This window comes from Psittacula echo (genome assembly GCF_963264785.1).
Source record: "Psittacula echo genome assembly, chromosome: 1".
In the NCBI taxonomy this organism is placed as follows: Eukaryota; Metazoa; Chordata; class Aves; order Psittaciformes; family Psittacidae; genus Psittacula; species Psittacula echo.
This window is the reverse complement of record NC_137735.1, coordinates 167,206,218-167,219,549: the sequence shown is the minus strand read 5'-3', so window position 1 is coordinate 167,219,549 and position 13,332 is coordinate 167,206,218. Positions and strand designations below refer to the sequence as shown.

The 13,332-nt window shown below is 60.9% G+C and overlaps 1 protein-coding gene across 4 annotated transcripts in view; it reads left to right on the top strand.

The window, feature by feature from the left end:
• SBF1 (SET binding factor 1) overlaps positions 1-12,968 on the top strand; it is a 60,376-nt gene extending 47,408 nt beyond the window's left edge. The window contains exons 25-42 of one of the 4 annotated variants that reach the window (XM_080633272.1): positions 323-462; positions 1,496-1,703; positions 1,828-2,024; positions 2,175-2,312; positions 3,229-3,321; positions 3,585-3,662; positions 5,253-5,434; positions 6,054-6,230; positions 6,862-6,963; positions 7,051-7,236; positions 7,353-7,479; positions 7,565-7,695; positions 8,267-8,500; positions 8,643-8,753; positions 8,865-9,076; positions 9,225-9,312; positions 11,234-11,365; positions 11,491-12,968. In XM_080633272.1, the coding sequence (XP_080489398.1) occupies positions 323-462; positions 1,496-1,703; positions 1,828-2,024; positions 2,175-2,312; positions 3,229-3,321; positions 3,585-3,662; positions 5,253-5,434; positions 6,054-6,230; positions 6,862-6,963; positions 7,051-7,236; positions 7,353-7,479; positions 7,565-7,695; positions 8,267-8,500; positions 8,643-8,753; positions 8,865-9,076; positions 9,225-9,312; positions 11,234-11,365; positions 11,491-11,589 (2,635 nt within the window). In that variant the 3' untranslated portion in view covers positions 11,590-12,968. The remainder of the gene's footprint in view (positions 1-322; positions 463-1,495; positions 1,704-1,827; positions 2,025-2,174; positions 2,313-3,228; positions 3,322-3,584; positions 3,663-5,252; positions 5,435-6,053; positions 6,231-6,861; positions 6,964-7,050; positions 7,237-7,352; positions 7,480-7,564; positions 7,696-8,266; positions 8,501-8,642; positions 8,754-8,864; positions 9,077-9,224; positions 9,313-11,233; positions 11,366-11,490) is intronic. The other 3 variants (XM_080633274.1, XM_080633273.1, XM_080633275.1) reach the window with 3 other exon arrangements.
• Positions 12,969-13,332: the final 364 nt, after the last annotated feature.

Below are 13,332 nucleotides of genomic sequence, written 5' to 3'. Positions count from 1 at the left end.
TAGGAGGCTGGGGCTCCTGCCCAGCCTGGCAGCTCCATCCATGGATGGGCAAACCTTGGAGCTCTGCCACTGCTCGGTGCCCTCCACAACCAAGGCACCAGCTCCCCCTGCCAGGGAGCCATGAGGTGGCATCTCCCCTCCTGTGGTGACAGCGACCACCCCGCGCCTGCAGGCGGTGGTGCGGGACGCGCCTGTCTCTGCTTTGCTCTCGGTGTGACTGAGTGTTGGTGTCTTCAACCCTTCGGGGCTGCTCGTGGGGCTGTGCCAGGGCTGTGGCCACGTGAGGTGGTGGTTGGGGTCTCAGCCTGTTCTCTGGTTCCAGGACGCTCTCCAAAAACCTGGTGAAAAACGCCAAGAAGACCATTGGGCGGCAGTACGTGACGCGGAAGAAGTACACCCCCCCCATGTGGGAGCAGAGGGGCAGCCAGCACTTCCCCGAGGACAACGAGGATGAGATCTCAGGTTGGGAGCGGGCTGTTGGATGGGGCAGGAGCTTCTTCCAGGTTGTGGCCATCACTCTGCAGGCCAGCAGGCACAGGAGCTTCCCTGCATTGCCACCGTGGTCGCCTCTCCCGGTTCTCAATGGTCCGCCAGCTGTCATCTGCTGTGGGACACTCTTCCAGTACCCAGCAAGCCCTGTGGAGAGGAGGCAGTTCTTTGGTCTCAGCTCTTCAGATGAGAAGTCCCAAATTTCAGCTGCAGTCAGGTTAGGTTAGACATGAGAAGAGCTTGACTGGTTTGAGAAGGGTCAGGAAGGAGTCCTCTGTGTGGAACGTGACAACCTTCCTGGGTGGAAAGGCTGGTCAGGGAAGATGTGGATGGGATTTAGGGTTTCAATTGGGAATGGTGCCTGCAGGGACCTGTCCCTCCTGCCGGTGTGGGGCTCATCCAGCAGACTGGACAAGGCTGATTTGGGATCTTCCCTTCTGTTCATGGAGATAGTTTGTATGCCATGGATATCATGGAATTCCACAATGGTTCGTTTGGGTTGGGGGGGACCTTAAAGTTCCTCCAGTTCCAACCCCTGCCACAGGCAGGGACACCTTCCACTAAAGCAGCTTGATCTAAGCCCCTGTGTCCAACCTGGCCTTGAACACTGCCAGGGATGGGGCAGCCACAGCTTCTCTGGAGCTGCACCCCTCTAAGCGAGGAGATGAGACCCATTGTTGAAGCAGCTCTGGCCAGTCAGTGTTGGGCTGTTCCCCATCTCTCAGTGATATCAAGCACTGTGAAAGTACCAAAGAAAAACACCAGTCCGCAGGCAGCAACTGACTTCTCTGTGCTTTTAACCTCACAAGTGAAGGCTCTCACCCCAAAGTCCAATGCCCAGCCCTTTGGGGCAGCTGTGCTTCACCATTTCAGGTGGAGGTGGTGGGATGGAGCTCCTGCACTACCCTGTCTGTGGTGGGTTGGAAGATGCCTCCAGCCTGTTCACCTCCACTAAGAGCACATGGGACACTGTCAATGCTGGACCCTGAGCCCTTTGTCTCCGCAGTGTCTGAAGAGATGGACAGAAGCACTTTGACCCCCACCACCACCATGAAACCTTCGGACAAGATGACCATCAACCACCTGGTGGAGCGGGCCTGCTGCCGGGACTACCAGCGCCTGGGGCTGGGCACCCTCAGCAGCAGCCTCACCCGCTCCAAGAGCGAGCCCTTCCGCATCTCCACCGTCAACCGCATGTATGCCATATGCCGAAGGTGAGCACCGGGGTGGCTCCTGCAGGGCAGGGAGGGCAGTGGGCTCTGAGCTGGGCTGTGGGCGCTGGGGGAGCCTCATCCTGCACCCCACCGAGCTCTGCAGCGCCTCTGCTCTCCCCTGCAGCTACCCCGGGCTGCTCATCGTGCCACAGAGCATCCAGGACAACACGATCCAGCGCATCTCCCGCTGCTACCGCCAGAACCGCTTCCCCGTGGTGTGCTGGAGGAACTCCCGCACCAAAGCCGTGCTGCTGCGCTCAGGGGGGCTGCATGGCAAGGGCGTTGTGGGCCTCTTCAAGTCCCAGAACGCTCCCACTGCAGGTGCCTGTACCCTCTGTGCCCTCCATCCCCTCCGTTCCCTCCATTCCCTCTGTCCCCTCCATCCCCTCCATCCCCAGGGCATTGCCCGTGCCAGGGCCGTGCTGCAGAGCCCTCCCCGTGTCTCACGGTGGTTTTCGTACTCTCCGCCAGGCCCCTCGCAGGCAGACTCCACGAGCCTGGAGCAGGAGAAGTACCTGCAGGCTGTCATTAACTCCATGCCGCACTACGCTGATGCCAGCGGGCGCAACACACTCAGTGGCTTCACCTCGGCTCACATGAGCAGCTCAGGTGAGGAGCTTAGGGACAGGGATACAGGAGGGGTCGTGCTCATGCCCCAGGACTGCAGCCATGGGTCATGGTGTCCATCCCACACCCTGGGCACCGGGTGAGCTGCTGGCCCCCATGTCCCACCTCAGAGGAGGCAGCAGATGCTGCTCCACAGCTCCCAACTCTGGCTGGGCCTTCGTGGATGAGGTTGGGATTGGTTTTGGGAACCCCAGTGGCCTGGGACCTGTGAGCACTGGATCTGGGTGCTTGCTGAGGACCTGGTGGGACAGGCCCTGCTAGCTGAGCTCTCAGCACCAGTGGCACCCGGTGCTGTCATATGAAGCCTCGGTAAGTCTGTGTCTCCTTTGCTCTGTGAGCATCCTGCCCATTCCAGCTGTGGCAGAGCTGTCATGACTGTCCTACTCCAGTGTCATTCATCCTCTGTCCCAACCATTCCACCTCATCACTGCTGCAGAGCTCACTGGGGGCCAGAGGGACCATGGGGACCCAGCCAGGGGCTCCCTGCAGCCCGGGGAAGAGAGGATGTGCCAAAAGCCCCTCCTGGCACATGCTGGGGACATGCCCAGAGCCGTGGCTAAAGGAGGGGGTGTCAGGCCAGTGCTGGGGTGGCAGACCTGGCATGGTGGTGATGGAGCTCAGAGCAGCGGCTGCAGGGCTGTGGCAGTGCCTGGGTGACCCCCAATGCTGAAGCAGTGCTGCAGGAGGGTTGAGCCCCCCTTTGTGCTGCTGCAGTGGGTGCCGTGGTGTGGCTCCCGCTGGAAGGTGTCCCTGCATGCTGGGTCCCAGCCCCGGCGCTCCTGCTTGTGCTGCTTCCTCTGGTCCCTTGCCCTCCATCCTGAGCAGTGCTGGGGGGTGAGGTGGGAGAACCCCAGAGCAGCCCAGCGAGACAAAAGCTGACGTTCTGTTGGTGCTACAGATCACGCCGACAAGAGGCAGCCTAAGCTGGAATCGCTCATGAAGCAGGTGATGGGAGGGAAGGACGATGGGCCTGGTTCTATTAGCCGTGGAGGTGAGGATGTGTGAGGGAACTCTGCCTCTGGGGCCTCACACAGGCCCCGCCTCGGGGCAGTGATGTAGAGTAGATGCTTCCTCACCCCAGGCTCTGAGCTGCAGGGAGGGAGGGAGGGACCCTCTGAGCACCTGGAGCCACCATCTCCTTCATCCCCATCACTGCTGCAGCCACTGCGGCCGGGGCTCCGGGTGCCCTGTGTCCAGGCAGCGTGGGTCCCCTCGCTGGGTGCCTTCGCTGAGTCGCTTTGTCTGTGCTGCCAGGGCTCGGTCACCGAGCTAAAGTCATCACCCTGTCCACCCCAAAGTGCGCGTCGGCGAAGGGCCGTGACACCCCTCGAGGTACGGAACCGCCAGCCCCTGCACGGGTGCTAACCACAGCACTGACCCCCATATACCCCTCACCAGTGCTAACAACAACACTGACCCCCATGCACGCCTCACCGGTGCTAACCACAACACTGAGCCCCATACACCCCTCACCGGTGCTAACCACAACACTGACCCCCATGCACGCCTCACCGGTGCTAACCACAACACTGACCCCCATACACCCCTCACCGGTGCTAACAACAACACTGACCCCCATACACCCCTCACCGGTGCTAACCACAACACTGACCCCCATACACCCCTCACCGGTGCTAACCACAACACTGACCCCCATACACCCCTCACCGGTGCTAACAACAACACTGACCCCCATACACCCCTCACCGGTGCTAACCACAACACTGAGCCCCAAACACCCCTCACCGGTGCTAACAACAACACTGACCCCCATACACCCCTCACCGGTGCTAACAACAACACTGACCCCCGTGCACGCCTCACCGGTGCTAACCACAACACTGACCCCCATACACCCCTCACCGGTGCTAACAACAACACTGACCCCCGTGCACGCCTCACCGGTGCTAACAACAACACTGACCCCCATACACCCCTCACCGGTGCTAACCACAGCACTGACCCCCATGCACGCCACACAAGTGCTAACCACAGCACTGACCCCCATATACCCCCTGTCGCCCCTCACTGGTGCTAACCATGACACTGACGCCACCACTGACACCCATCCACACCCCACACTGGTGCTGACCACGTCACTGACCTTCACGCACTGCTTGTCAGTCCTCACCGGTGTTTCCCATGACAGTGACCCCCCTGCACACCTGTCACCAGTGCTAACCACAACACTGACTCTCATGCACCCCCTGTCACCCCTCACCGGTGCTAACCATGACACTGACCCAGTCACTGACCCCTGTACACACCCTGCCCTGCTGCTAACCATGACACAGCCCCTCATAAACACCACTTACGCTGGTAACCACAATACTCACCCCATACACACCGCCCTCACTGGGGCTGACCACAACACTGACCCCCCTCCACACCCCACACCAGTGCTAACAGCATTGATCCCGTCACTGACCCCCATCCACACCCCTCACTGGTGCTGACCCATCACTGACCCACACCCCACCCCTCACAACGCTAACACCCCAATCCCCCCCTCGGGCTGCTAACACCTCACTGAGCATGTCGCTGGCTCCCGGCGCTGGGGGTAAGTACTGAGCCCGTCCCAGCCCGTCCCACTCCTCTGCTCAGGTTTGCTTTGGGCTCCTTGCACGCTGCTGGTGCTGGGTGGTGGTGGCGGGGCTGGGTAATGGGTGCAGGCGTGCCGGGGTTGGGTTGGGTTGCACCAGGCAGGACTCCCACAGCACCCAGCAAGGAGAGAGGAGCAAAAGCAAACCTGGCTCCAGCGCCTCCTGCATGTGCTGCTGGGTGCCACCGGGGACAGTGGCTTGGCCATGGCTGAGTGACGTGGTGACAAGCTGCTGGCCCCTGCACCAGCACGGCGGGGGGGACATGGACACCAACGCTGCCGGGACGCCCAGAACCCCTCCTGATGCTGCTGTCCCACAGGCAAATGGGGCAGCATCCGGGCCAGCGGGCGCATGAGCAGCTACGCACTGAACGTGGAGATCGGGTCACGCCTGGCGGGGAAGGAGCTGCTGGGAACCCACCACAACGGCACAGCCGAGCCCGGCTTCCTGCGCCCGCACCGCGCCTCGCTCTACATCATTGGGGACAAGTCCCAGCTCAAGGTGACCCCAGGGGCATCACTGGGGGGAACACACACATGGTTGATAGGAGCATATAACCAGCCAGGGTGGAAGAGAGCTTTGAGCTCATCCAGTCCAACCACTCCCCAGCACTGCCAAGGCCACCACTAACCCATGGCACTGAGTCCTCGTCTCCACGCTGTGTGAACACTTGCAGGAACGGTGCCTGCAGCCCTGCCCTGGGCAGCCTGTTCCAATGCCTGAGCACCCTTTGGGGCAGGAATTGTTCCTCAGCTCCATCTAAACCTGCCCTGGTGCAGCTTGAGGCCGGTTCCTCTTGTCCCATCCCTTGTTCCTTGGGAGCAGAGCCCAGCCCCTCCTGGCTCCATCCTCCTCTCAGGCACTTGTAGGGAGCCATCAGGTCCCCCCTGAGCCTTCTCTTCTCCAGACTGAACCCCCCAGGTCCCTCAGCCCTTCCCCATCACACTTGGGCTCCAGGCCCTGCACCACCTCCATTGCCCTTCTCTGGCCCCACTCCAGCACCTCAATGTCTCTCTTGTAGTGAGGGGACCAGAACTGAACACGCTATTTTAGTGTTTTATTTGGGGGTGGTGGGTCTGCTGGGGTGTCTGAGGACAGCACGGATTGTCTCCTTGTTCAGGGAGTGAAGCCGGACCCGCTGCAGCACTGGGAGGTGGTTCCCATCGAGGTGTTCGATGTGCGGCAGGTCAAGGCCAGCTTCAAGAAGCTGATGAAGGCCTGTGTGCCTGGCTGCCCCTCCACGGACCCCAGCATCGCCTACCTGCGCTCCCTGGAGGAGTCTGAGTGGCTGTCACAGGTCAGTTGTCACAGAATCATAGGATCATGGAATGGTTTGGGTTGGAAGGGACCTTAAAGCTCATCCAGCTCCAACCCCTGCCACAGGCAGTGACACCTTCCACTGGAGCAGCTTGCTCCAAGCCCCTGTGTCCAACCTGGCCTTGAACACTGCCAGGGATGGGGCAGCCACAGCTTCTCTGGGCAACCCTGGGCCAGCGCCTCAGCACCCTCACAGGGAAGAGCTTCTGCCTAAGAGCTCATCTCAGTCTCCCCTGTTCTGGCAGGTTAAAGCCATTCCCCTTGGCCTGTCCCTACAGGCCCTTGTCCAAAGCTGCTGTCCAGGTTTCCTGTATCCCCTTTAGGCACTGGAGCTGCTCTAAGGTCTCCCCTTCAGGAGCCTTCTCTTCTCCAGGCTGCCCCAGCCCAGCTCTCTCAGCCTGGCTCCAGAGCAGAGCTGCTCCAGCCCTCGCAAAAGCTCCATGGGCCTTCTCTGCACTCACTCCGTCAGGGTTCTGTGTCACAGCCCTGTGTAACCCCTGGGCTCTGCTCCGTTTGGCTCACTCACTTGCAGGAGGAATGTTCCATTTGCACAGGGACCAGCAGACGAGCTTCCTGCACTCTGCTGGTGACTCTTGTCCCTCACTTTGCAGATCCACAAGATCCTGCAGATTTCGGTGCTGGTGGTGGAGCTCCTGGACACGGGCTCCTCAGTGCTGGTCAGCCTGGAGGACGGCTGGGACATCACCACGCAGGTAGGAGCCCTCCAGATGCCGAACACAATACCTGCCCGTGGCCATCACCCCTCTATGGAGCATCTCAAGCCCCTCTTGTCCCTGCAGGTTGTGTCCTTGGTGCAGCTCCTGTCCGACCCCTACTACCGGACGCTGGAAGGCTTCCGCCTGCTTGTGGAGAAGGAGTGGTTGAGCTTCGGGCACCGCTTCAGCCACCGTGGGGCTCAGACCCTGGCGGGGCAGAGCAGCGGGTTTGCTCCCATCTTCCTGCAGTTCCTGGACTGTGTGCACCAGGTGAGCTCCGAGCACCGGGATCTCGGGAGCACTGGGGGCAGGAGCTCTTCCTGTAGCAGGGAATGGTCCCAGAGCAGCCTCTGTCCCGGGGGTCTCACCCATGCTGCTCCTTGCAGATCCACCTGCAGTTCCCCATGGAGTTCGAGTTCAGCCAGTACTACCTGAAGTTCCTGAGCTACCACTACATTTCCAACCGCTTCCGGACATTCCTGCTGGACTCGGACTACGAGCGCATTGAGCTGGGTGAGGGCAGTGTGTGGGCACACAGGGATGGCAGCACAGAACCGTGTCCTCACAGAACACCTCATCCCCTCTCTGCTCCCCTCAGGCCTCCTGTATGAGGAGAAGGGGGAGAGGAAGAGCCAGCAGGTCTACAAGTCCATCTGGGACTACATCGACCGCCTGAACAAGAAGGCCCCCATCTTCTTCAACTACATGTATGCTCCGGAGGATGGGGAGGTGAGAGCTCAGTCCTGCCCTGCACACTCCAGCACCTACATGGAGCTGAGGGAGCAGTCCCTTGTTGGATGGACCAAGGTGTTTGCCCACCAAGGGGCTGTCTGCCACACTGGGGAGCATGAGCAGAGTTAGGCCCCTGAGAGTCACGGAATAGTTTAGGTTGGAAGGGACCTTAAAGCTCCTCCAGTTCCAACCCCTGCCATGGACAGGGACACCTTCCACTGGAGCAGCTTGCTCCAAGCCCCTGTGTCCAACCTGGCCTTGAACACTGCCAGGGATGGGGCAGCCACAGCTTCTCTGGGCACCCTGTGCCAGCGCCTCAGCACCCTCACAAGGAAGAGCTTCTGCCTAAGAGCTCATCTCAGTCTCCCCTCTGGCAGGTTAAAGCCATTCCCCTTGGCCTGTCCCTACAGGCCCTTGGCCAAAGCCACTGTCCAGGTTTCCTGTATCCCCTTTAGGCACTGGAGCTGCTCTAAGGTCTCCCCTTCAGGAGCCTTCTTCAGGCGGTGTCCCTGCAGCATGGCCAGTGCCATCTCCTGCCCTCTCTGGGCATCATCCTGTGCTCCTGCAGGTGCTGAGGCCGTACAGCAACATCTCCAACCTGAAAGTGTGGGATTACTACACAGAGGAGACGCTTTCCGAGGGCCCCTCCTATGACTGGGAGCTGGCACAGGGGCAGCCGGAGCCGGTGGAGGACGCGGATCGACAGGACACCGGAGCCCCACAGACCAAGCGCAAGATCATCTGGCCCTGCTACGACAACCGGAGCCGCGTGGAGCCCGATGCCATCTCTAAACTGCTGGAGGTGAGCACAGCCCCTGGGGAAGCACCATTGGTGTCCCAGCAGTGGGGTTGTGGTGGGGTTGGTGTTGGTTGAGCCCCAGGGCACTGACAGTGGTTCCAGGGGTCTTGTCCCCTCCTGGTCTGATGCCTGAACCCCCGCTTAGGAGCTGCACAACCTGGAGATGGAGCTGGGGCAGATTCCGGAGCGCTGGAAGGACACGTGGGACAAGGTGAAAGCTTCCCAGCGCACCGAGGCGCGGCAGGAGGGCAGCAGGGTAGGTCCATGGAGGGGCTGAAGGGGTGGCTGTGCCCAGGGTGCCCCATGCAGCAGATGCCAGTGCTGGTGCTTGGGCACTCTCCTCACGCTGTGGTCTCTGCTCCCACAGACCCCCAGCTCCCTGCTGATGTCCTCGGGCCTGTCCCACCACCGCCGCTCGCTTGGGGTGTACCTGCAGGAGAGCGGTGTGGGCTCCACGCTCAACCTCAGCCTGGACAGTGACACCAGCAGCACGTCCACCCCGTCCAGCGGGAAGCCGGGTGGTCGCAGGAGCACCAGCACCCTCTACAGCCAGTTCCACACGTCCGAGAGCGAGAACAGGCAGGAGCAGGGCCCAGGGTGTTGGGGGGATGCTCTGTGGGTGCTCTGTGGGACCACGATCACCTCCTGTCCCCACTGACGCCACAGACCAAGCTGTGCTTCATCCCTCCTCTCCCTCTCGCCCTAACGCGCTGCCCCGTCCCTGCAGGTCCTACGAGGGGTCTCTGTACAAGAAAGGAGCCTTCATGAAACCCTGGAAGCCTCGTTGGTTTGTGCTGGATAAAACCAAACATCAGGTACGGAGGGGAGGTGAGGCCTGAGGTCTGTCTGTGCTTCCATCCCTCCATCCTTCTATCCCTCCATTCCTCTGTCCTTCCATCATTTCATCATTCCATTGTTCCATCCATCCTTCCATCCCTCCCTCCATCCATCCACCCATCCCTTCCTCCCTCCATTCTTCCCTGCCTCCATCTGTCTCTCTCTCCATCCCTCCATCCATCCTTCCATCCGTCCCTCCCTCCATCCCTCCATCCATCTATCCATCCATCCATCCATTCCTCCATCCATCCATCTCTCCAGCCCTCCATCCATCCACTCATTCTTCCCTCCCTCCCTCCCTCCCTCCTTCCCTCCCTCCTTCCCTCCATCCATCCATCCATCCACCCATCCATCCACCCATCCATCCACCCATCCATCCATTCACCCATCCCCCCACCCATCCACCCATCCACTCACCAACCCACTGACCCATTCATCCACCCGTCCATCCACTCACCAACCCACCCACCCATCCATCCATCCGCCCACCCACCCATCCATCCATCCGCCCACCCACCCATCCATCCATCCACCCACCCACCCATCCATCCATCCGCCCACCCACCCATCCATCCATCCACCCACCCACTCATCCATCCATCCGCCCACCCATCCATCCATCCATCCATCCACCCACCCATCCATCCATCCACCCATCCACCCATCCATCCATCCATCCATCCGCCCACCCATCCATCCATCCATCCATCCATCCACCCATCCACCCATCCATCCATCCATCCATCCACCCACCCACCCATCCATCCACCCATCCATCCATCAATCTATCATCCATCCATCCACCCATCCACCCATCCATCCAGCCATCCACCCATCCACTCACTAACTCACCCACCCATCCATCCACCCATCCATTCACTCACTCACCCATCCATCCATCCATCCATCCATCCATCCATCCATCCATCCATCCATCCATCATCCATCATCCATCCATCATCCATTCATCCATCCATCCATCATCCATCATCCATCCATCCATCCATCCACCCATCCACCCATCCATCCCCCCACCCATCCATCCCCCCACCCATCCACTCACCAACCCACCCACCCATCCATCCATCCACCCACCCACCCATCCACCCATCCATCCATCATCCATCCATCCAGCCATCCACCCATCCACTCACTAACCCACCCACCCATCCATCCACCCGTCCATCCACTCACCCATCCATCCATCCACCCATCCATCATCCATCCATCCATCCATCCATCCATCCATCCATCCATCATCCATCATCCATCCATCATCCATTCATCCATCCATCCATCATCCATCATCCATCCATCCATCCATCCATCCATCCATCCATCCATCATCCATCCATCCACCCATCCATCCATCCATCCATCCATCATCCATCCATCCATCATCCATCCATCCATCATCCATTCATCCATCCATCCATCATCCATCCATCCACCTATCCATCCATCATCCATCCATCCACCCATCCATCCATCCATCCATCCATCCATCTATCCATCCACCTATCCATCCATCATCCATCCATCCACCCATCCATCCATCCATCCATCCATCTATCCATCCACCTATCCATCCATCATCCATCCACCCATCCATCCATCCATCCATCCATTATCCATCATCCATCCATCCACCCATCCATCCATCATCCATCCATCCATCCTTCCATCCACCCATCCATCCATCATCCATCATCCATCCATCCACCCATCCATCCATCCATCCACCCACCCACCCACCCACCCACCCACCCATCCATCCATCCACCCACCCATCTGTCCGTCCATCCATCCATCCATCCATCCATCCATCCCTGTCTCCTTGCTCTGTCCATCCTTCCATCCCTTCCATGCACTCTGACCACTCGGAACATCTCCCTGCAGCTGCGGTACTATGACAGCCGGATGGACACAGAGTGCAAAGGAGTCATTGACCTGGCCGAGGTGGAGTCCATCACCCCAGGGACCCCTACCATGGGGGCACCCAAGACGGTGGATGAGAAAGCCTTCTTCGATGTGAGTGTGGTGCTGGGCTGCGCTGGGCTGCAGTGTGCGGTGCCCCAGGGCTGGGTCTGCAGTGTCCCAGGGCTGGGGTCTGCAGTGCCCCGTCCCCCCCTGACCTCCTGCCTCCTCCTTTGCAGCTGAAGACAACGAAGCGCGTTTACAACTTCTGTGCCCAGGACGTGCCGGGGGCGCAGCAATGGATCGACCGCATCCAGAGCTGTTTGTCGGACGCGTGAGCGCGGGAGCCCCTGTCCAGGCACAGGGTCTGGGCCCGCGGGGCAGCGGCAGCTCTGGAGCCAGGGCTGGGATCGGCTGTGGGTGAGGCCCTGGTCTCAGGTGGCCGCGGGGCTGGAGCTGCGGCTCCGCACTGGGAGGCACTGGTGGAGGATCCCGTCGCGTTGAAGCAGGCCCGGGATGAGCCGGGACGAGCTGGGATGAGCAGGAGCTGGTCCTGCCCTGTCCCCCCCAGGCCTGTCTGAGCCCTGTAATTATTGTGTCCCCTCTGCACCCCACTGCAGCCCCTGCACTGCTGGAGGAGGCAGGAGCTGCCCTCCTCACCCTCCCCATGGCTTGCATGTCCACCGAGCACCCAGGGGGACCAGCCCTGCTCCCCATGTCTCATAGTGCAGCACCCACCCTGCTCCCACCTTGCTGGACCCAGGGACCTGCCGCTCAGGTGCTGGTGTTGGTGGGGGTGACGTGTTGAGCACAGGGACAGCGCTGCCCATCCCGTGTCCCCTGGGCACTGCAGGCAGAGGGTCCCAGTCTTGCACAGGAGCCACTGCCCATGGCTGGTGGTGGTTGGAGCTCTGGGCCCTGGGCTCGGGGATGTGGCCGTGGCTGTGGCTCTGTGTCCCTGCTGGGCACAGTCTCTACCTCCACGGTCAGGTTTGCTGTCGTGGGGGGGCACATTCCCCACGGGAGGTGCCACCCCTGTCACATTATGTGAAGGGGGGGAACCAGCCCTGGCCCTGGGGTCCCTGTGCCCAAGGGACGCCTCCTGCAGCAACACCAGGACTGGGACACCGGGGCTGGGACGATCACTCCAGTCCCTGTGGCGCCGGCTGATGCCACCCGGGCTCTTTGCACAGGTCAAACCCCCCCCTGCTCCGGGTGGCACCGCTCAGCGCTGCCCCGTGTCCCCCCCCCACCTCAGGGCCCTTCCTCTTGTCCCCCCCGTGTTTGTGCTGTTGGGGGGCTCTGAGCAGAGCGGGGCTGCCCTGGGGGTGGCTGCAGGTCCCACCCCCCCCTCCCTGCGTGTCCCATGCCAGTGCAAAGGGGAATCTCGGTACAAGCAGCTCCTGCAGCATCTCTCCCCCCCGCACTGGTGTGACCGCTGGAGGGGGGCTTGGCTCACCCAAAGGGGTCCGTGCCCCCCCCCGCTCGTTCCTGTCTGTTTTTATGGAGTACAATGTTTTATTTCAGTGCAGAGCTCTTTGTACAGTCTTAACCCCCCCCCCCCGTTGTACAATAACGGCCGCGCAGGAGCTGGAGCCGCCGAGGTGGGGCTCTCCGCAGCAGTTGTAGATTATTGAGGTTTCTGTACATTGGGGCCCAGCCCCGGTGCGGCCGCGGCAGAGAGAAACTAACGGTTTAATAAAAAAAGTCACAGAGAGCGGCGGGCCCAGCGCCGCGGTGCAGGGGGGGTGGGATGGGGCTGTCCCGGCGCCATGGGGCTGCGGCACCGCGCTGGGGATGTGCCCCCCCTGCGCACCTGTGCCAGGCAGGGACCCGTGTGGGACCTGGTTTGATGAACCCAGTGCCCACCCGGTGCCACCCAGGCTCAGCTGGGCTGGTTTGCCCGGTGTCAAGGTGCGCAGCAGAACCTCTTCTGCGGGAAAAGGGGGGTTACAGCTCAGGCTGCACCATGGAGGGTGATCCCCAGAGCCAGTGTGTCCCTGCTGAGCAAAGTGCTGGTCCCAGGGACCAGGAGCAGCACCAGGACACAGGGAACATGAGGCTGCTGAGCTCCTCTCTCC